At 48.4% G+C, this 23,725-nt stretch overlaps 1 protein-coding gene and 1 non-coding gene across 2 annotated transcripts in view; both read right to left on the bottom strand.

Moving 5' to 3' along the window:
* The window catches only part of Scnn1b (sodium channel epithelial 1 subunit beta), a 64,192-nt gene that overhangs the window by 10,781 nt on the left and 29,686 nt on the right, over positions 1-23,725 (bottom strand). Inside the window, exons 2-4 of the mRNA XM_075974848.1 lie at positions 14,704-15,022; positions 8,758-9,025; positions 6,523-6,713 (exon numbers count right to left, since the gene is read on the bottom strand). Of these exons, the coding sequence (XP_075830963.1) occupies positions 6,523-6,713; positions 8,758-9,025; positions 14,704-15,014 (770 nt within the window). The 5' untranslated portion in view covers positions 15,015-15,022. The remainder of the gene's footprint in view (positions 1-6,522; positions 6,714-8,757; positions 9,026-14,703; positions 15,023-23,725) is intronic.
* Positions 11,754-11,857, bottom strand: LOC142851519 (U6 spliceosomal RNA). The gene has a single exon (XR_012910831.1). It is a non-coding gene; the product is annotated as a U6 spliceosomal RNA (small nuclear RNA).

Raw genomic sequence — 23,725 nt, 5'->3', positions numbered from 1 at the left:
GTTCCTCCACCTCGGCTCGGCTCCGTGATGTGGATGCTCTCATGTCCGCAGAAGTAGCGCTAAAGTGTATTTCAAAGGATGGACGGAGGGCTCATCCAATAAGTGTGCTTGCTGACAAGCCTGACCTCCAGAGTTCAATCCCCCTGGACCCTTGGGGACAGAGAACCGGTTCCCGCTGGTTGCTCTCTGACTTTGGAGTGTAGGCTGTGGCAGAGACTCCCACGGATAAATGAATAGACAAATGTTTTCAAAGTATTCCTCAAAACAAAAGCAAGAAGAACCCCCAAGCAAATACCTATGTATTTATACCGTTCCTTTATATTTATTAAAAACAAGCAGGAACAGGGTAAGTCCACCAAATGTGAGAAATTTAATGTCTACTGATGTCCCAAACCCCCAGCCTCTATTCTGTGATGTTTACTAGCAATTTTCACAGCCAGGCCTGTGCTGCTTTGGTTTACATCATCTCACTTGGCCCTCTGGATAATGAGGTGTTATTCTCCACATTTTTTTGTTTGTTTGTTTTGATTTTTTTTTTTTGTGAGACAGGGTTTCCCTGTGCAGCTCTGGTTGTCCTGGAACTCTCTGTAGACCAGGCTAGCCACTCAAAGAAATCAATCATCTTCTACCATGTGGGCCCTAGAAACTGACCTCAGACTGTCAGGCTTGGTGCAGGCACCGTTACCAGTTACCATCTCACTGGCCCTAGCTTGTCCAATTCTATCTAAGGCTCAGTCTCTGGTCCAAGCTCCCCAGGACTCCTTGTTCCCCCACAGCTCTCCTGCTAGACTCCCTGCAGAAGTCCTGTCCCACCTTTGCTTCCTCCACCCTGCCGTGGAGCATCAGGGCTATTGTCCCTGGCAGTGTGGCAGTGACTGAGGCAAGGCCCACCCCGCAGACCCCTCGGCTGGCTCCGTCCCTGTCATTCACTGCACTTCAGCCACACTCCAGATGTTTGTAAACACAGCCCTCTGCACACCTGCTGTTCCCGGCAGCTAGAACATTATCTAACCAGCTCATCAAATAGTTGGTTTCTTCATTTCCTCTCGTTTCAGCTCCTCTGAGACTCCTGAGTGCTCCCCCCCCCTTGCAAAGTAATAGAACACAGCTGACTATGACAAGGAGTTAGGAATTGATACCCCCTCCCACATCTCCACCTCTTTATTACCTTCAATTCAGCACAGGACTGGGAAACACACCGATTTCTTTGCTTGCCTATCTGTTACTCCAGCAATGGACCCTGAGCCTAAGGAGAGCCATGACCTCTGGTACTGGCTCAGAGTCGTCTGCCTTGAACTGACTTCTGACTTTGTTCTTTCCTAGTCCAGTGAACTTGATGATGTATTTAGTGTCTCTGAGCTCCATGATCACCTCCTATGTGTATATCCCAGGGACAATAGCAGCAGCTACTGCCTTCCAGGACCAAACTGAGGGAGAGATGCCTCGCAAACTGTGACATGCAAAACACCGTGGCTGGTTCTGTTCACACCTCTGCTTCCAGAGTCCGGCTCACAATGCAGCAGCACACGGACATTTGGTAAATATTTGTAGACTAAACTGTGGTATGTGATAAGGACATTGGGAAGAGATAAAATGGGGGTAGAGGTGAGTCAGGGAAGGTGTCTCAGCCAAGCCAGGGCTTGAGGAGACTCAAAGGCTGAGGAAGAGGTGGCAGAGTCTAGTGGGAAAGGGAAGGGTATGTCCTGATGGGAGCATAGCACCAGCAAAGACTTGGAGGGTAACAGGAGCTCTGAGCAGACACCACAGGGTCTCATACTGTGTGGGTCAGTGTTGAGCAAACAGGCTGCAGCCAGGCCCTGTTCTGAAGGGAGAGGCCTCACCCCAGGCTGTGAGGACATTGTGTTTCCAAGTGACTATCTTGGGCAGATGCAGCCCAGAAGGGATCAGGAGACTGCTAGGGTGTGGCCAGTCCCCCACTGCCAACTGAACTCTGGGCTGTCATCTCTGTCCACTTCATTTGTTGGTGATGCCTGTCACCTAGAAAGACAACTTTAGTAACCTCTAGTTCCAGAGCAAGCGTCCCCTCTATAAACATTTTCTGGGATAGGGGCCATGAATGCAGAGGCCAGCAAGCAAGCCTTCGGAAATGACTGGGAGACAGCTAGGGACACTCATGGTCCCTTGCAGTGTCAGGTACTCTGGAGACTTGAACTTAGGAGTTCTATGCCAGACTGGACATTATATCTAGAATAAGAGAGGGAAGGGAAGGGGGGAAGAGGTAGGAAAAATGGCTCCGCTGGTGAAGTATTAACTGCCAAAGCGTTAGGCCTGAGATTAGGCTCCTAGCATCCATGAGTCTACTAGCCCACTCCCCCACATCATGTGACCATTCGCTTCCTCCATCAAATCATAAGACTCACTTCCAGAATAAGGGAAGGCAATACCCAAGTGAGGAAGATGATGCTGTGTGCTGTAACCTGGCTACCATGCTCCACGGGTTGTGATTCCTTACAGGCATCAGGTGTCCTCTGGGGCAGTTTCTCCCAGCCCATCACTCCTGCTAAGATCAAACAGGTCCACCCACATCAAGGGCTTCCCCTGAGACATCCAACCAGTGCTCTAAAGCACTCAAGGTCACCCCCTCACAGAAGTCGGAGAAATGGTCCTACCAAAGAGGTTCCGTGTTCAATGCCACCTGTCCTCCTGGATGGAGTCCTTGGCAGGAAAATGTTGTGTGGGAAAATGAATGAAATCAGAACAGAGCAGGTTGCTTCCTCCCTAGAGACGCACGTTTGCATACTTAGCTGTTTGCTTTTGCAGTGCTGGGGATCTGACCCAGGACCCTTATGTGCTAGGGACTATGAACCTCTACCACTGACCTATATCACATTCATCTTCTTAGTTTTGACAGACTACAATTGAGAGGCAGAATGCTAAGGAAAGAGATCACTGGCCAAGGGGTCAGAGTTCTATGTGCTGGTTTTGGCAGGGTGTGTGTGGTTTATATGTGTGTGGTGTGTGTGTATATGTGTATGGTGCATGTGTGCACATGTGCACGTGTGTGTTGTGTGTCTGGAGTCAGACTGTCAGCTCGCAAGCCCCAGTGATCTTCCTGCCTCTGTCCCTAGTGCTGAGGCTGCAGGAATGTGCAGCCATGCCCAGCTTTTCACATGGGTTCCAGGAATTCAAATTCAGGTCCTCTTGCTTGCATAGATGTGATGTTATCCCCTGAGCCATCTCCTCAGTGCCCTGTCTGCCACTTTTCAACAAATACGAAGGAATTCCATAATCAGCTTGCTTTTTACAATGAGGTGGGAGTGCGTCCTGGGTCCCAGGCACAGCTCTAAGCCTTTACTGCCAGCCCACTCATTCAGTTCTCGCAGGAGCTGCTCATCTTTAGATAAGGAAACGGACCCATAGAGAAGTGACTTTCTGATCAGTCGTTTGTGGTGCAGTCACTGCCAAGATGCAGACTTTTTTTGTAAAGGCCCTTGTAGGAAGTGGGTGAAGTCTTGAGGGAATGTGTGTTGTTGACATGGGCACAGCCCTGTCAAGTACCCCAGTGATGCAGAACCATGGGGGTGGCCAAGCCTTCCCTTGGGGAGGCCCAGAAGGACAGACAGCCTTCCTCAGGGCTGAGCGCAAATGTTGGCAGTGTGCAGAAAATCCCACCATAGCTTTCTCCCTCTGAGGAGCAGGCCTGAAGACTCCTTTCCGACAGAGACTGCTCCTACCAAGATCAGCTAAACATATCTCCTGGATCTAGCGGGCATAAGCCAGGCCTACTTGTCTATCTGTATGTAATAATCCTTGTTCAGTTGTGTGTAATAATCTCCCTCCTTGTTCACCTGTATGTAATAACCTCACCTCCACGTTCTGCTATATGTAATAACTTGCCTCGTTCTGCTGTATGTAATAAGCCGTCTCCTTGTTCAGTCGTATGTCATAATCCCACCTCCCTGCTCAGATGTACATCCTGAAGACGCTGAGCCTCCAGGCTGCTGCAGCTTCTCCATTCGAGAGCCCACACCACACGATGACAGCTTCTCTGTGTCTGTGTCTGCTCTTTCTTCATTCCCTCACTTCCCCAGTGAGGTCAGTCCTTGAAGCCATGCGAGATCATGGCAGATCTTTACAGGAAACACCATGACACTGGAGGCTAAGCCCTCGGACACTAAAGAGAATGCTAAGGCCAGAATTCAAGATAAGGAACAAATGGCGGCTGGATTTTGTCTGACTACAGCGTTCAGAAGGAGTCCCTCCCTACTTAGCTTCTGTTGAGGAGGGGTTAAGAAAAGGAAGGTGTCTTATTGATCCTAAGGACAAGCTTAAGAGACACAAGGTTAAGCTGGCTATTCTGAAACACTGTACAGTGACGATGGCACAATTTGTCACCTTGGTGGAGATGGCTGGTGCTTTCCCTGGTAGTCACTTGGACAGACATTACTAAGGCAAGTGATGTCTGACTGACAATTGCATATGAATTAATAAAAGAGTAGGAAGTGATAGGGGAGAGAGAGACAAAGACATACACAGAGAGAGACAGAGAGAGACAGGCAGAGAGAGAGAGAAGCTAAGTGGTTGGGGTGGGAGTATCTGAACACGCAAGTGCTGGCTAATGTTCAAATCTAGACTGCATGATGTCTCAGCGTAGCTCTGATGCATGCTCCTAACTCTGAATCTTTCCTCGGAGGAACATTTATATGGCCAAGAGAGGGCACAGAACCAGAGAGCAAGGAGGCCAGGGATAGGAGCATCAGGAGCCCAGGACAGTAGAAGGCAAGGTCACAGTTCCACTCAGTTCCCACTCAGGAAGCTGGGGAGTAAGGGACAGCCCAGATGCAGGTTGGCTATGGTTTCGTGACAAGGTGGCTGGGTGGCCCCTTTTGTTCAGAGGCTTGGCTTGGGAGATTTAAAAGGAGTGGGTGGGGAGGATGACTTCAGATAGCTTTGTTTTCTTTCTTTTCATTCTTCCTCTTTCCCCACCCCTATCCTCCCAACCCCGCCCCATCTCTCTTTCTTCCCAGGGTCTCACACAGCACAGCCTTGAACTCCTGCTCCCTTGTCTCACCTGCTGGGACTACAGGCATCTGCCGCCATGCCTGGGTGTCTGAGCTCCATCTTCCATGAATTATAGAGGCCTCTGATTCTACCACTTACCAGTGGTGTGACTTAACCTCTTTGAGGCAAGTGGGAAAAATAGTACCCTTCATGGCTTGTTGCCAGGATGAATTATAATTTCATATGTGAGAAGTGTTCAGAATAGAGTTTGGCCCATAGGAGGTCTAGTAAACATTGCATCATGACTGAATTTGAATTCCTTATCAAATGTGGGTTTAGTGATAAGAATAACTAGGTGAAATCCAACCTGCCTCAAGGCAGGCCTGTCCTTTCTATGGGGTAGCACCATGCCATTATTACAACCATGGGGACCACTGTCTTTCTGATTTGCATTATGGGACACTGGTTCTATATTGCATGGTGTGTGTGTGTGTGTGTGTATGTGTGTGTGTGTGTAGCCAAGGAATTATTGGTCCTCCTGTCTCTGCCTCCTGAGGGCCAAGACCACAGGCTTGTATCATCACATTTGGTTTGATTGGCAACTCCGTGATACTGTGTGCAAGATGCCTGTCCAGACACCTGAGTAGAGAGAAGGGCAGAGTATCTGCAGCTCTCGGCCAATGCTTGACTGAGCCTGTGGAAGGTTTGGGATTGAGCCTATGGTTCTTGGAAAATGAACCTGGATGCAAGCCATATGCCCAAGCATGAGATTTAGGAAGGTGGCCCAGTGTAGCCACAGAATTGGGAACTGAAGTGAGATCTCAGACCAGGAGGACACAGTTGCCATGTCCAGGAGAAGGAGACAGGCTTCTGTGGACAAGCTGGAAGATAGCCCAGACTTCCTGGGTCACTGTCACCCCCTGCCCCTCTGCCACTTTCTCGCCATGAAGGCTCATTATAGGGAAGAGGAGGCTCTCCAGCCCTCATAGGCTCTACTCTGTGTGCCAGTGTGGACCTAGCTATACACCCTTCACAGTGACTGGAAGCAGTGGGTAAAAGGGTTTTCCTGTTTTAGAGAAAAGAGAACAAAAGCCAGACAATGCCAGGTGCCCACCCAGATATGCCATCAGGTGGTTGTACCATCCCCTAGCTGTTGGAAATTGTAGACTAATGACCCAAGGCTGCCCCTGTTCCTGGGGTGGCCAACAGCCAAGTCTGACTGCTGGGGACATTATGAACGGCCTAGACCCACTGCCAGTGGAACAGCTCTGTGTTTTTATTCATGCACACAGCAGCGCCTCTCCTGAATCAGGCCAAGCCCAGACTTCCCCCAAAGTCATCACATCCTTGCCTGTTTTTATCTGCCTTCCTCATCTGCCCTTCCTTACTGACTTGAGCCTATCTCAGACCCGCCTCCAACAAGCTGCAGCAAGACACAGAGGCACAGATCAGCCTGTGTGCCGTAAACAGCTACTCTAGAGTTGGGTGGGTCTGACCCCTAGCAGGCCAGGCTCCTAACTCATTCCGTCTGTTAGAGCAGGGAACAGGAGTTGCTCTCACCGATAGCTGCAGGGCTCTGTCCCAAAGAGGCAGGCTAGGATTATGCGATCAGGGGCATAGCCCATCCCCACCAGGTCCTTTCGAGGCACTTGTGAGAAGATGTTGGTGGCCTGCAGGATGTACCACTCGGTCACGGCCTGGGTGGCACTGGTGAAGTTCCGGAAGGTGCACACAGTCCCATTGTCGCTGCACTGTGGAAGGGAAGAGGGGTTCCTGAAGACAGCAAGGCCACTGCTCTGAAGAACCCAGCAGGGAAGGGCAGCGCCATGTCAGCTGCCCTGTGGCTTCACCCTGGTGGCAGGAAATGCGCTAGAATCCTAACTCACCCATACTCAGGGGCAACTCCAGGCTGGACATACACAGCCACCACTGGTACTCATAGGCATGAACATGGGACATATGTACAGAGATATGGCTCCTCTCCGACACATTACACATACAGAGGCATACAAAGATACACACTCACACACAGGGGTACACATTCAAACACACATGGGTACAAACACATATGGACACACAAGCACACATACTCAGGTGCACAAACACACACATGCACACACATTCAGATACACAAACATACCTGGGTACACAGACACACAAACATACATGGGTACACACACACACAGACATACTCAAATATGGCTACAAATACAGACACACAAACACACATGGTCACATACAGATATACTCTCACATACAAGCATACATACGCTCACACACATATATACATACACATGCACACACACATACATACACTCACACACACATACACATACACACATGCACGCACACGGACAAACATGGACATTGCGCTCGCCCTAAGAGCTAGTGAACATATAGGCTTGGACTGAATTCTCAGACAGGTAACCTGTGACCCCACCCTAAAGTGTGGCATCCACTCCTGGGCTCCCGGCCATTTGCTAGTTTGAGTGGGGGCTTTGGAGGCTGTGAGCAGGTTGCTAGTGCAAGGCAAACAGTTGCCCCTCTGGAGGTTGCACACCTGACCCTTGTTAATGCCAAGGCTGACCCTCAGGGTAACCAGGGATGCTGCCGACAATGCAGGCCTGGGGCCCTGAACTGCATCCGTGGGCTCTCCAGAAGTGACATCTGGATCATGGTCTGGTTCGGAGATCCCAGACGAGGCTTTCTCCCCCTGGGGCTGTACGAGCCGGTGGCACCTCAGCCTCAATGTGGGCAGTGGTTTCTTGGTCTCTGACTGCGTCCTCCCTACTCAATCCTTGTGAAACTGATATCACTTCTGACTCCAGAGCATGTGATCCAGGACTGGCCAATCACTGGAGGCGGTCCTGTAGCCCACTGTGATTTAAGCTGAGATGTGACCAGGGGAGTTAGCCCAAGGCGTTTGACTGGCTCTATCGAGAAAGAGAAACTGCGGGGAGAGATTGCTGCGATGTCGGCAGGGAGGACACGAGGCCTGAGCTGAGATGGAGGGCAATGAGTTCTCATGAAAGCACCTGAGTGCCTGGATCCATGCATGCCTGGACCCGGATGGGTTCTGGACATCTTTGTGACATGTGCCAATGGCTCCCTGCTTTGCACAAACTCGTGCAGAAACTCGTTTGAGCTGCATCACTCTCATCCCAGGGTCTCAGTCAACAAACCAGCCATTTTTACTTTTTAATAAGTGCTTGCAAGGCTCAGGGAGTCTTCCGGTTGATAAAGTGGTGGTAGCACTAGCAGGAGAACCTGAGTTAGATCCTCAGAAGTCACATGAGAAACCCAGACAGGGGCTGAAGAGCTGGCTCAGAGGCTAAGACCACTTGTTCTTCCAGAAGACCCAGGTTTGATTCCAGCACCCTATGGTGGCTCACAACCATCTACACCTCCAGTTCCAGGGGATCCAGCACCCTCTTCAGACCTCCATAGGCACCAGGCACATACATGATGCATAGACATTCACACAAGCAAAAACACTCATATACATAAAATAAAATAAATTGAAAAATAATTAAAAAATACTGTGAAAAGGGGTTTGTTTGCAAACTCAGAGCTGGGGAGGTAGAGACAGACAGATTTCTCAGGCTTGCTGGAGGTTGTCCTCTGGCCCCCGCCCCCGCTCCCCCATGACAGGTTCACCTGCAAATACATCCACACACCCCTTTAATCCTTTGCATATGTACAAAACAGGCTTGGGTCCTCTCAGCAAATCTTAGATTATTAATGGAAATAGATTGTCACCAACCTCTCTGGAGGGCCTGTGCTTGGGGAACTTACCAGCTTCATGGCCACCTTGCACCCCTGGGCATTGCAGACGCTTCCTGGGGCTGGACTGCTGCTGTTGTGGCTGTCCCCAAACAAGTCGAGGACGAGTGGGTGGTCAGGGTTCCGTTCGTCAATGAAGACCAGGGGTGTGTGATTCCAGATGGTGAAGTTCAGGGCACTGGTGGTGTTGGTGTGACCAGTGCCTGGAGCCAGAATCTTGTCCAAGACCGCCTCCATCAGCTCATCCAGGTCCTTCAGCAGGTGCTTGACTTTGGAGTACCTAAGTGGGAGAGGTTGGGTCAGGTGGGCAAGGGGCCACCACAGAAAGAACACGCAGAGCTTGGGGTCTTCTTGCACGCCAGCGTACAAGAACTTGCTACCACAGCAGGGCCTGGTGATGCACACCTGTAATCCCAGTTATGCTGGAGGCGAGGCAGGAGGAGCGTAAATTCAAGCCCTATCTGGGCAATGTAGTGAGATCCTGCCTTGCTCCGTATTTCATTCATTCATTTATTTGTTTGTTTGTTTGTTTATTTATTATGTATGCAATATTCTTTCTGTGTGTATGCCTGAAGGCCAGAAGAGGGAACCAGATCTCATTACAGATGGTTGTGAGCCACCATGTGGTTGCTGGGAATTGAACTCAGGACCTCTGGAAGAGCAGGCAATGCTCTTAACCGCTGAGCCATCTCTCCAGCCCAATCTGTATTTTTTAAAGGGCTAGAGACATGTCCTAGGGATAGCATGCTTGCCAGCATGTGTGGTGCCCTGGGTTCAGCTCAGACACCACCTCTCTCCCACGGCACCCACGTGTCTCTCTGTTGTCCACTCAGTTCTCTCATTCACCAAATACATATTCAACATCATCTACGTGCGAGGCGACAGAGGCAGAGACAGCCGCGAATGCCCCTGGTAGTGAAGAGCTGTCTGTTGATGGCGTGTCATGGGTCAGATGTGAGGGGCTCTTTCTCTCCGTTGCTCTTTGTCACACTTTGTCACCATCCCCACCCACAGACAGGGAGGCTGGCTCTTGGAAGCCACTTTGATTTCTTGGATGACCCCGGGAATAAGGGGCAGGGCTGAAGCTGGAATTCAAGTTTGGTGGGCTCCCAGCAGCAGGAGGGGGGTTGTGCTCAGGGGTCCCCCTCAAAGCCTCTTCTTAGTAGAGGAAGAGGGTGGAGAGGGGGCAGGTCTGTGACCTGAGGACCAGCCCTCTATCCAATGTGGGGTTGGTGAAGTCTTTTCAAGATGGAGAGGTGCTGGTACTGTGAGGGTGGCTTCTGTTTTCCCTCCTCCCTTAAGGGGCTCCATGTTAGAAGTGTGACCAGGCCCTGTGGAAAGGGTAAGAAAGTGTCCCTCCTTGAGTGCATTGGCACAGGAGACCACTTCCTAAATAGAACCCCAGTAGCACAGACACTGAGAGAAACAGTTAATAAATGGGACCTCCTGAAACTGAGAAGCTTCTGTAAAGCAAAGGACATGGTCAACAAGACAAAACAACAGAAAAACCCCACATTGGACAGAGAGCTGATCTCCAAAATATACAAAGAACTCAAGAAATTGGCCATCAAAAGAACAAATAATCCAATAAAAAATGGAGTACAGACCTAAACAGAGAACTCTCAACAGAGGAATCTAAAATGGCTGAAAGACACTTAAGAAAATGCTCAACATCCTTAGTCATTAGAGAAATGCAAATCAAAACAACTCTGAGATTCCATCTTCCACCTGTCAGAATGGCCAAGATCAAAAACACTGATGACAACTTATGCTGGAGAGATTGTGGGGTAAAGGGAGCACTCCTGCATTGCTGGTGGGAGTGCAAGCTATCAAAGCCACTTTGGAAATCAGTATGGTGATTTTTTAGAAAATTAGGAAACAACCTATTTCAAGCAATACCACTTTTGGGTATATACCCAAAGGATGCTCAATCATATACAAGCACATGTGCTCAACTATGTTGATAGCAGCGTTATTTGTCATAGCCAGAACCTGGAAACAACCTAAATGCCCCTCAACTGAAGAATGGATAAGGAAAATGTGGTACATTTACACAATGGAGTACTACACAGCAGAAAAAAATGACAGGCAAATGGATGGATCTAGAAAACCCAGTGAGTTAACCCAGATCCAGAAAGACAAATATAATATGTACTCACTCATAAGTGGCTTTTAGACATAAAGCAAAGAAAAACCAGCATACAATTCACATTCCCAGAGAACCTAGACAACAAAGAGGACCCTAAGAGAGACATACATGGATCTGAACTACATGGGAAGTAGAAAAAGGCAAGATCTCCTGAGTAAATTGGGAGCATGGGGACCATGGGAGAGGGTAGAAGGGGAGGGGATAGGAAGGGAGGGGAATAGAGAAAAATATATAGCTCAATAAAAATAATTTTAAAAAAAGTTTCCCTCAGAAAGAATTGCTGTGGTTTCTAATATTATTGTATTAATAATCTCTCTCTCTCTCTCTCTCTCTCTCTCTCTCTCTCTCTCTCTCTCTCTCTCTCTCTCTCTCTCCCTCTCTCTGTGTTCATGTGAGTAGGTGTATGTGTGTGTGTGTATGTGTGTGTGTACTACATGTATGGTGTGCCCATGGAGGCCAGAAGAGGGCATTTGATTCCTGGGGCTGGAATTATCCTCAGTTGTGAGCATCCAATGTGGGTGCTGGGAACAAACTTGGGTCCACTGCAAACTTTCTTAACCATTGAGCCATCTTGCCAGTCTCTGCTGTTTTTATTTTTTCAGAATATGAAAATTGACTACTGTTTCCATTGTCAAATTTTATGATCTTGGTCTTTCCTTCTTGCCTTTGTACAGAGTCAAAAGGATGCCATCGGCTACGCCAACAACTTTAAAGCGGACTCCAGGAATCTCAAGACCCTTTCAACCAAACCCAGCAACCAGAACTTCATCCTCAAGGATGTTCAAGCAGCCATTATTGGGCATAAAAACTGTGATCTGCTATTCTTGATGAGCTACACCCTGACACACTTCCTGATAGCAGAAACATGGAACCCTTCACGAATGGCGTGTCATCCTTGCACAGGGGCCATGCTAATCTTCTCTGTGTTGTTCCATATGTTCTGCAGAAGCGAGCACAGTCTCTGCTGTTTCTTAGACTAGGTCTCACTTGTAGTCCGAGCTTGCCCTGACCTCAAGATCTTCCTGCCTCAGCCTTCTAGTTGTTGGGATTGCAGGCCGTGCTACTTGAGCCAGGTGGTTAATGTCTTGGGCTCTCTTAGGCTCCCAAGGGCTACTCAAGCAGAGGAAACCCTCTAAAAAAGATGGATCTTCTAGGGCCTGGGGCAGTGGCTCAGGGGTTAAAGTGCTTAGCGGGAGGACTGAGTTAGGTCCCCAGCATTCATGTAAACAGATACGCACGGTGAACTGCACTGCACTTTAGACCCAGTGCTGGGAACAAGGAGACAGGCAGCTTCCCACGGAGAGCCCAGTCCCACAGAGAAACCCTGTCTCCAAACGCAACATGTGCTGCTCACTGAGAAATTACCCCAAGGCTGACCCTTGATCTCCACACACAAATACCAAAGTCTAAGAAACTTTGGAGGACTGGGAAGGTAACCACAAAGTGTGAACTCTCTTCTAGAACTTTCCTTTGGACAAGAATATCCTCTGTCATTCCACTCTTGAATTTTCCAGGCTGTTTTACCCCCAGGCCTTTGCACATACCACAACCTGAACAGTGCCTCCATCCCTCCTGGCTAGCCTTAGACAGTTTTTTTTTTTTTACTGACTGGCTGCCTACCTGTGCCCCCAGTCCTGGTTAGATGGGGGTCTATTTGTCATCACACTCTGAAGCCTTCTCATTGTGTAAGAGACAGCATGGTAGAGTGGTTACAAAGTGGCCCTTCTGGAGTTAGACCAGGTTTCTCACCCTGAGTGGTTGAACAGATGTGCTCACCCCTCTGCAGCTGGATTCCCTCACCTGTGAACTGGGGTTGCTACAGGAATGCCTGTCTCCAGGAGGGCTGTACATGAAAGAATTGTACCAGTTCCCCTAGGCATGATCAGACCAAGCACTGGGGGGAAGTGGGGATGGGTTTCTTGATCATTAGAGTAATAACCCAGTATTCTTGGAAAAATCTTTTAAAGTTTAGGGCTTAAAATCTAAAAAAAAAATGCTACTTTAGTTTATGTTCGTGAGTATTTTTCCAGCATGTGTGTATGTACACTGCACACTTTCAAGTGCCCATGGAAGTCAGATGAAGGTTTCAGGTTCTCTGGACCTGGAGTTTAGATGGATGTGAAATGCATGTGGGTGCTGGGAACGGAACCTGGTCCTCTCGAAAAACAAGTGTTTTTAGCCCCTGCACTGTCTCTCCAGCCTCCAACGTATCTTTTCTTTTCTTTTTAAAATTGTTTTATGTCTATGGGTGTTTTGACTGTATATATATCTATGCACCATGTGCATGCCCGGTACCCAAAGAGTCCAGAAGAGGGCATTGTATCCCCTGGAGCTGGAGTTGCAGACCGTTGTGAGCTGTCATGGGGGTGCTGGGATTTTAACCTGGGTCCTATGGAAGAGTAGTTGGTGCTCTTAACTGCTGAGCCATCTCTCCAACTCCAGTATGGAAAAAAACCCTAATGGTTGTTTCCTCTGACAGGTTTCCTCTGTGGAGGGCGGGGGGTTGGTTCTGTTTGGTGCTAAAATTTCCAGCATGCGAACAGTGGCGCTCAACAGTAGATGCTCAGTAAACACAAATGCAGGATCTAGATGCGGCATTGCAGAAAACAGGAAGCGCCATTTACACTGTATGTGGCCTTGTTTTTGAGACTGGTTCTGGCTGTACAGCCCAGGTTGGCCTGGAATTCATCATCCTGCTTCAGCCTCTGAATGCTGAGGTTATAGATGTGTGTCACCATACCTGGCTTATAGACATGTATGTAGCTGCAGACATGTAGGGCTGGGGAGTTGGCTTAGTTGGTAAACTGTTTGATCTATGAGTATGAGGACCCGAGTTTGGTCCCCAGCACCTATATGAAAAGGTGTGGCAGAACAAATTTGAAATCCCAGGACTGGTGTTCTGGAGACATGGATCCCTGGGGCTTGGAAGCCTGCCAGGCTATGCTAATTAGTGAGCCTTGGTCATAATGATAAACCCTGAACCTCCTCTCATTGAGGCTCAGGTGTCAGCACGAGGAGGCGGTGGGGGAGTCAATGTCTGTAAGGAAACATTTACTGGATGTGACTGCACATTTGTGCCTGTGAACTCACAGCAAGAGCTGCACAAGATCAAGCCAAGATCCCAACCTGGAAGGGAGAGGGGGTCGTGAGATTCCACAGCTAGCTGAGTAACTATCAGAAACTGATGGCCGCTGGGGAGGGTAGATCAGTTTCCTTCAGAGGTTTGGACCCTAAGAGGCTGCCTGTGCTTCTGTAGATGTTCCTACACCCTTGCACACCCAGACAGCACTAAGTAAACAGAAGGAGAGAGAGAGAGAGAGAGAGAGAGAGAGAGAGAGAGAGAGAGAGAGGAGAGGAGAGGAGAGGAGAGGAGAGGAGAGGAGAGGAGAGGAGAGGAGAGGAGAGGAGAGGAGAGAAGAGAGAAGAGGAGAGAAGAGGAGAGAACGCACACACAGGACAAAGAGGTGGGAGATAAGGGAGGAACCAGAGAGATCGGAGAGGAAGTACTGGGGTGGGGGGCTAAATAAACTATTTTAAATAGGAGATCGACAGTGCCTTAGGCACACACCAGAGGTTGACCTTTATCCCACTCCAAAGTTACTTAGATCTAGATACACTGTGACTCTCTTTAAGTGGAGGAAGCTTAGGATTTTTTAAAAAAATCTTATATGTTGCAAAAAGTGGAATAAAAAAAGGGAAAGAAAAGGGAAGCAACAAAATAGACTATGGAGAGAAAGGAGAAATGGGAAAGAAAGGAGGAAAGAAAAAAAGGGAAGAGTCGAGCTGGCTCTGCTCCAGGGACCACCTACTGGAAGGGGCTGGAATTGCAGACGGTGACCGCCGGGAAGTTCATGGTCTTAAAGCCCATGGAGAGGGAGACGCTGACCTCCCAGCTCAGATAGGTCTGGATGAAGACGCCCCACTGCCAGCACACCAGGCAGGCGAAGAGCAGCGTGAGCAGGAACCACATGGCCTTCTTCTTGGGGCCCTCGCAGATGATGCGTTTGGGGCCGTGGGTGTTGGTGTTGTTACAGTACCACACGAGAAGCTCCTTGTAGGTATAGCCCGGGCCCTTCTGCAGCCGGTGCAGGCACTTCAGCAAGTACTTCTTCACTGGCATGGTGGCACCTGCTGGGACATGGGATGCCATCAGACAGCACACTGTTGGGGAAATCACAGGCCAGGAGACTGGTTACATGGTCCAGACCTTTCTCCCTCCCTCCTTTTGCCACCCGCCATCTACCCTTCCACCTGTCTGTCCACCCAACAGAAAAGCCCTTTTTGAGTGACCACAGCATAAATGAACTAGTGTCTCTGGACTCAGTGATGAGCAAATCAGACAAGGTGTCTATGCCCCGCCTGGCCCTCTGCTCCCATCCCCCAGCCCATGCTGGCCTTGGATTTACCTCTATCCCCCTGTCTCTGCCTCCTGCTCACTGTGGGATTACAGGCAAGCACCACCATGCCCATCCTAGTGACTGAGATTTTTTTTTGCCCCCAGGGAATGCCCATCATGATGGACCAGTTGCTAAATTTCTCAGCTCAGGTTTCCCACGTATAAATGTTGACATATCTATTTCTTTCATTTCATTAAAAAATTATCCTATCTTAAAATTTTTGTTTTATTTATTGAATTTAGTGTGTGTGCAAGTGTGCCAGTGCATGCTTGTGGACAACCTTCAGGAGTCTGCTCACTCCTACCATGTGAGTCTTGGAGACTGAAGCCAGGCCATTAGGCTCAAGTAGCAAGAGCCTGAACTGCTGAGCCATCATCTCTCTCCTCACCCCCCTTTCTTCAGAGGAGCTAAGGTTGGAGCCCTATGCATGCTAGGCAAATGCTCTGTCACCGATCTCCACCCCAAGTCCGGCCATAGCTAATTTACAGAATTGCTGAAACGGTGAAAAAAAAAAGCATGCAAAGTCCAGAGCTCGCCCATCCTAAGCGAGGCATGAACTGACGGCTTTTGGACTCAACCAAGTGGAACCTGGTGCCGCTAAAATAACCCAGCAGAAATGCTGAGCTTCCGAGTGGGACCAGCACAAGGGCTGGGGCTCTGCACCATGAGAGGGTGATGGTTAAACATGGGGTCTCTGAGTAGGCACGGTGGTGCCTTTTTGTAATCTCATCATTTGGGAAGCTGAGGCAGAAGGATTGCCACGAGTTACAGGCCAACTTGAGCTACAGAGTGAGACCCTGCTTCATGAAAAGCAAGGGCCTGGGGTCTAGTGCCATGGGGGAGTACTTATCTCGCCTGAGGGAGGCTTTGGGTTCCACAGCCAGAAAGAGGGGGAGAAGACAGAGGGAGAGGGAGGACTGTAGGGAAGGAGAGACAGAAGGAAGGAGGAAGGGGGAGAGAGAGATGGAGAGAGAGGAGGGAGAGATGAAGAGAGAGAGAGAGAGAGAGAGAGAGAGAGAGAGAGAGAGAGATCTTGAGTTCCCATCCCAACACTACAAAACATGAAAATAAAAAAAGAAAAGAATTAAGACTGGAAATGTAGCTCAGTGGGCAGAGTCCTTGCCTAGCATGTACCACAAAGCCCTGGGTTTGAGACCCAGCACCACACAAAGTGGGTGTGTGATGCAGAAGGATCAAGGTCCTTTCCAGCTACATAGTGAATTCAAAGTCAGCTTGACTATATGAAACCCTGTCTAAAAAACCAAAAGTAGCGAGACTTGACTGTCATCCTGATTTTATATGTATGTAACTTGCCCGTAAGCTGGAGATTCTGAGGGGGGCAAGAAAGATGGTTCATTTTGCTAATCATAGGGAGGTGGGTATTAAGTCTTGAACTTGGAAAGAATGCTCCAGCAGCTCCGTAGGTCAGGTTGGACTGGGGTGGTGGTCTTAGACCATTGGGTGGGTTCCTGCTGTCCCAGCTTAGTCCACCTCTAAGGGCAGCAGAGGCTATTCCTCTTGGAAGCTATCCTGACTCTGAGCTGGCATGACACTCTCTCTCTCTCTCTCTCTCTCTCTCTCTCTCTCTCGTGAGAGTTTCTTTCTGGTGGGCCATTTGGTGCTTGCTGATCCCATCCATACCCCCTCCTCCTTCCCCAACAGTTCAGGGGAACCCTGGTCTCTCCATGAGTGGCCAGGATGGCCCCTGCCATTAACCCTAGGGAATGTATGTCTTCCTTAGCCATTGTCATGCAGACAACTCAATCCGGCCGCTTCAGGCTAGAACAACAGAGGAAGAGACCTCCTCTTTAGCTGAGATTTCTGACATAGTAGTTGCTGTCACCACACAATAGAACAAAATTAATATGGGCATGGCAGAGCCTCAAGCCACTAAGATGCCAGATCAGCAGCTAGACCTAGCTGTGCCTGAAGCCATTCCTTTGAGGGCTGTGGGGCCCAAGATGTTTTTTTTCTTATGCATGCTGATCCAAATCGGGTCTGTCCTTTGCAATTGTTAGAAGGTTAAGAGGAGCTCATCTCTTTACCCTGTGTTACAGTTACTCACCGAGATGGCTCCTTCCTTAAACTCTCAAGCCTGCTGTGGGAGGGGGAAAGGCTGCAGCTTTCCTCCAGCTTTAGACCTGGCTCTCCACGGAACAGCCAAATAGAACATGCCAGGCACCCCTTTCCGCACTGTCCAAGTGTATTCACGCCTAATCTGGCTACAGTGGCACCCTTATCTTTCCTCCTGCAACCAGAGTGCCAGGGACCTTGCCATTTCTGCGGTCTTCATTCTCTGTGTGAATCAAATTCACGGCCTCCCAAGTCATTGTGGCTCTAAGGTGAGCATTTACAGACTTCTCCAGCTCCAGCGTCCCTCAGCCGGTCTGTCCTCTGCTCTCCTAAACCGTACAGCAGCTCGCGCGTAAAGCAGCTTGCGCGTACAGCAGCTCGTAATAGTGTCAACACACGGACTGTTTCCGGCCATTTGCAGCTGCTTCGGATGTCACTTTCCCCTAACCCATTAGTCTCATGGCTGGTAAGTGCAAAGAGAATGAGGCTGGCCTGTCTGGAACACTCCAGCACTCCAAGGCCTCCTAGGAACCAGGGCGTTAGGTTCCACTGAATTGTCTGTGGCAGGAAGAAAGAAACAAAGGGCCCCTCTTGGGTCCTAATCTTTTCCATTCTCATTTAATCCTTCTGGTTCAGTCAAGGAGAAAGTCGAGGCTCTGATCCTAGATAATCTCCCAGCTCAGCCGTGGGGCCTCGGGCTCAGAATACATTCAGATACAGCATCCATTTAGAATATGCAACATTTGTGTTTTCACTGAGCTGATTTGTTTATTTATGTTCCGAGACCACCTTGTCATTCCTGCTGACCTTGAGCTCCCTAGTTACCTGAGAGGGCCTTGAACTCCTAAGTATTCAACCTTTTGGAGTGCTGGGATTTCAGGTGTATGCTATCATAACTGTCTTGTAATTTATGTTTAATTTAATATAATTTTTTATGGAGCTGGGGAATCAAACCTAGGGCATGCTAGGCAAGTGTTTTGTCACTGAGCTGAATCCTCATCTCTTTATTATTATTGTTGTTGTTATTATTATTTATTATTAACAGGCACACAGACAACACACTGCTCACTGGACTTGTTTTTAGTTTTTAAATCACAATATATATTATTTTATGTGTGTATGTATGTGTGTGTGGGATAACCTTGGCTATTGTTCCTCCAGCACCACCCACCCTGGTTTTTGAGACAGGCGCTCCCCCTGACCAAGAACACTCGGAGCAGGCTAAGATGGCTGGTCTCTCTCTGTCCCCAAGCAGGGCAGTCTCTGCCTCCCTGGTGCTGGGATTACAAGTGTGAGTCACCATACCTAGCTTTTCATGTGGTTTCTTGGGACTGAACTCTGATTCCTGTGCGGTAAGCACTTTACCAACTGAGCACCCTCCCAGGTCTTTGCTTTTGTATGTTGGGCTCACATCTGTAACCCCAGCTTCTCTGGAGGCTGAAGGAGGAGGCTCTGAAGCTTGAGGACAGTCTTGGCTATGTACTTAGCTCACAGCTAGCTGGGGAAACTTAGTAAGACCCCCATCTCCATCAATGAACAAACCAGTCAACCAATGGTTGGAGATGTCGCTTACTGCTATATTGCTTGCCTAGAATTTGCCATCCTCAGAAAAATTGCACCTTTAAGAAAATGAAGGAACAAGCAAGCGGAGAAGACACCTGTGACATACAAGTGTGACAGAGAACTCCAATGCCAGATATATAGGGACTCCTACAAATCAGAAGGTAAGCAAGTACACGGAGTCAGTTCGGTAACCCACAGGTGAATGGAAAAAGAAAATGTGATGGCCAGCTATGGTGGTGAGAGAGGCCAAGGCAGAAGGGTTGCAAATTCAAGGCTAACACAGTAAGAGAGGACCTCAAAACAAGAAGGAGGAAAATATGATCAAGTAAACCCGAGCAAAATATAAACAAGTAAACAAAACTCGAACCAAAAACAGAAAAAGAAAAAGCAATGGAACATTATTCATCCATAAAAAAGAAAGCAAACTGGGCTAGAGAGCTGGCTCAGGGGCACTTGCTGCTTTTCAGGGGACCTAGGTTTGGTTCCCAGCACCCACATGGTGGCCCACAAGCACCTGCAACTCCAGTTTCAAGGGATTTGATGCCCTCTTCTGGCCTCCATGGGCACTGCATGCACAAGGCACACATGTTCACGCAGACAAGCAGACAAGGCACCCAGACACTTAGCCAGGACTGGGAAGGGCAGCGATGAGGGAGGGAGTAAGGAGAAGGGACCGCTAGCAGGGGGTGGGAGGAATGACTTTCCGTTTCTAGTATAGTGGTTACTAGTTGTTAACAATTAATCGAATATTCAGAAAGGGGTAGAGAGGATTGTGACTGCCTCCAGCAGAAAGAAATGATAAACCTTTGAGGTGACAGACACATCAGTCGCCCTGATCATTGCCTGTTGTGTTCATGGATGAAAATCCCATACAACATTGCCAGAATGCCTGGGACTGTACCAGTTAACACCTAGAAACACCAAAACACCGAATTCACCTGTCTGAGATCGGTACCCCTAAGTTACCACAACTAACAATGCCAGCTCTACTTTATTATTTGAAGAGAGTAAAAACCATCCTCAGAGCCAGCTCACCTCGCTTTGCCTGGTGGTCCTGGGGGTTGAACCTGTGTCCTCACACATAAATGTTGCTTTTCAAAACGGGCAAAGGAGGCTGGCCATGGTTCAGCGTGTAAGCGCACTTGCTGTGCTTGAGGACCTCTGTTGGAATTTCCTGAACCCACGTGAAAAACTGGATGTGACCGCACATACGCCTATAACCAGGGGGTCCTATGGACTTGCTGGCTGCCAGCCTCAGCTCCAGAGCCAGCGAGAGATCCTTCTCAGGGGAATAAAGTAAGGCAAGGGGTCATAGAGGGGGACAACTGACATATTCCCTTGGCCTCCTCATGGGTGACCACAAAGGGACATACTGCACACATACGCACACTAGAAACACACACACACACACACACACACACACACACACACACACACAAATAAGATAGCATAAATTCAAAAGACTTGAAAAACACATCATAAAAGAAGATTATAAACACAATAAAAATATCTCAGGGTCTTTATTCCCTGGGAAAACCAAATCAAACTGCCGTACGGTACCACGTCCCACCCATGGGAGGGCCAATCGCTCTGGGCTGGTAAGGATGTGAAGCAACACGCATGCTGGGAGCTGTGGTGGAATGACTTTGGAAAACAGTTGGGAGACTGTCTTAGTCAGGGTTTCTATTGCTCTGATGAAACACCATGACCAAAGTAAGTTGGGCAGGAAAGGGTTTATTTGCCTTACACTTCCATATCACTGTTTGCTCATCACTGAAGGAAGTCAGGGCAGGAATTCAACCAGGAACCTGGAGGCAGGAGCCGATGCAGAGGCCATGGAGGGGTACTGCTTCCCGACTTACTCTCATGGCCTGCTCAGCCTGATTTCTTACAGGACCCCCAGCCCAGGGATGGCACCACCCACAGTGGGCTAGGTCTTTTCACATCAGTCACCAACTAAGAAAATGTCCTATAGGCTTGCCCATAGCAGATCTTATAGAGGCTCTCTTTTCCTTCATCTCAGACGTCTCTAGCTTGTGTCAAGTTGGCATAAAATTATCCAGCACAGAGACCTATAAATGTGAATGAGCTGGCAAGGTGGCTCAGTGGGTAAAGGTGCCGTTGTGGAGCCAGAAAATCCGAGTTTGCTCCCCAGAACCCACATGGTGAAAGGAGAGATCTGACTCTTTCAGGTCGTCCTGTGACCCCCACATATACACCATGGAGCTCCCAAAACAAAAATTAAAAGTGCAATAAAATTAAATTAAGCAATTCTCTCTTAAAAATTAAGTTGAATGACATCTCACACGATTCATTAAGTTCACTTTTATTTATCGAGAGAAACTAAAGTGTGTGCATTAGCAAAGGTACCCATGCCTCTTCATGGCAGCCTTATAGTCACAATAGTCTGTCTCAAAGGGGAGACTGCTCAAATTCCTATCCATGCACATCCATGGAATACTATCCAGCAATAAACAGGAATCAATGATTAATACACAGATCAACATGGACAGTTATCTGAGGAAAACGAGGCAGACACAAAAGAGAACACCCCGTAAGATTCCCTCTTAGGAAGCCCCAGCCATGCTGAACTAACTCATTGAGACAGTGGATTAGAGACTGCTGTGTCTCAATGAATGCTGGCTAAAAAGTTTCACAGAAGAACATTCTGGAGATGATGGACTTATTTTAGATGGCCCTGGGATGGTGGTTAATTTGGATGCGTTAATCTACATATTTATAAGGATTATTTTTTTAATTTAAAATAATTTGTGTGTGTGTGTGTGTGTGTGTGTGTGTGTGTGTGTGTATGTGTGTGAGTATAGGTATTGGATTCCCTGGAACTGGAACTACTGACAGTTGTGAGCCACCATGTGGGTACTGGGAATGGACCCAGGTTCTCTGGAAGAGCAACACGTGCTCTTAATCCCTGAGCCATCTCTCCAGCCCCTAAAGAGTATTTTTATTTTATGTAAACTATAGATCAGTAAACTTTGGATAAAATGTACTCATTGTCATTTTGCATGTATGAGATTCTGCATTAAATAAATATCTAGATTTTTTTTCAACTTTGAAAAAAAAATCAGCAATTGTCCCAGCATGGCAATAGCCATGGGAAGTGTCTCCCATCCTTTTTAACTCGGCCATTCGTGGGGATGTTTTATACCCAGCCCATGTACCAGCTTCCCTACTAGCTGTTTTGTTTTGTTGACATCTGACTTTGTGATCACAGCAAAGTGCAGAGATTCTTTCATCTAAATTTCCTGTATTTATTTTTGTAGCAAATCTGAGAAGCTAGGTATGAGCAGCCAGAGTTTGATACTTAATTGCAGGTTAACCTGAGCGTAGACTCGGTTCTGGTTGTTGAGAAAGTTTCCACTGTCTTGTCTGTGCTGGAGAGCCACAGCCCATGACTGAGGCTTTGTTCTCAAGCATCAGCCAGTGTCAGGGCCAGAGGTGCGGCTGGCTGTGCTAGGCAAGCTAAGCTGAAGGGGAGCCTTTGTTCTTAAGAGGTGAAGTCTCACTATGCTCCCCATGTGGGTCTGGAACCCCAGGGCTCAAGGGATCTTCCCACCTCAGTCACCTAAGCACTGTGGTTACAGGTGTGCCGAGGGTTTAAGGGAGGGGTCAGGCTCTGTGGGCATGCCAGTTGGATTTTTCAGTCCTAGGATTGTGTGCGCCCCATCCTCTGCATCTTCCTGTTTCTGTATCACAGTTGACAGAAGCAATGAGGGCTTCCTGGACAAACTACTATACTGGCTTTGTTGTAAGAAGGCGGGCTTGAGCTACCATCACTCTAGAGAGAAAGGGAAATATCAAAGTGTTGGGGTTCGTCAGGAAGGTGTTCTCACCGGCAGAGCGGGGCACTTTAGGCACCTTTGCAATGTAAAATAAGACTAGAACTGAACCAAGCAAGACACATTGTGTATTAGAATTCCAGGGGCTGTAGGGGACACCAAAAATAGGAGGGTGGGTAAACCAGGAAAGTCAGTAGTAGATAAATGCCATCGATAAGTGGGCCCTTGGAAACAGCGCACCCCACAAACTCCCCACTTATATCAAGAGTCTGTAAATTTCAGCTCGGAACCTACTTCTGTGGCCTGTATTTGTGATGTCCTTAAGCCAAGAGCGAATTCTACACTCCTGTATGTGTGTGAGTCCACGTACCCACCCGTGGGTGTGCCAGTGGAGGCTGGAAGTTGACATCCTGCGTCTTCCACTACTGTTCTCCGTCATACTTTTGGAGACAGGGGCTGTTTGGGGCTAGACTGGCTGGCCAACAGGTCCCCCAGAGCCTCCTGACTTGTCTAGGCACCCCCAAGAGTTGGGTTTATAGCTATGGACCACCCTGGTCAGCTTTTCCATGAGTACCGGGAATCCAAACTCAGGTTCTCATGCTTTCTTGGCCAGCACTTTGCTCACTGAATTCTATTTATTTATTTGTTTGTTTGCTTGTTTGTTTTGAGGCAAGAACTCCCTGTGTAGCCCTGGCTGGCCTGGAACACACAGAGATGCACCCGCCTCTGCCCCGCCCCCCCCCCCCCCCCCAGTGCTGGGATTTAAAGGTGTGTGCTCCACAATGCCCAGCATGATCTTAATTTTCTGGTCTTACAAGGAGAAGAATATGTGATAGAGGTGTATGTAGTTCAGAAAACTGAAAATTTAACTATTTGACACTTCACGTGAAAAAGTTTGCTATTGCCTTTTTGTGTGTTTTAATTACTCAACAGCTAAACCTTTGGAGAGAAAGACTTATTTGAGCTCACGGTTTCAGAGGGTTCCAGTCTAACATGGTGGC

The sequence above is a fragment of the Microtus pennsylvanicus genome, chromosome 5 (assembly GCF_037038515.1).
Source record: "Microtus pennsylvanicus isolate mMicPen1 chromosome 5, mMicPen1.hap1, whole genome shotgun sequence".
In the NCBI taxonomy this organism is placed as follows: Eukaryota; Metazoa; Chordata; class Mammalia; order Rodentia; family Cricetidae; genus Microtus; species Microtus pennsylvanicus.
Note: the sequence above shows the minus strand (reverse complement) of the source record. Positions and strands in the feature narration are given on the sequence as shown.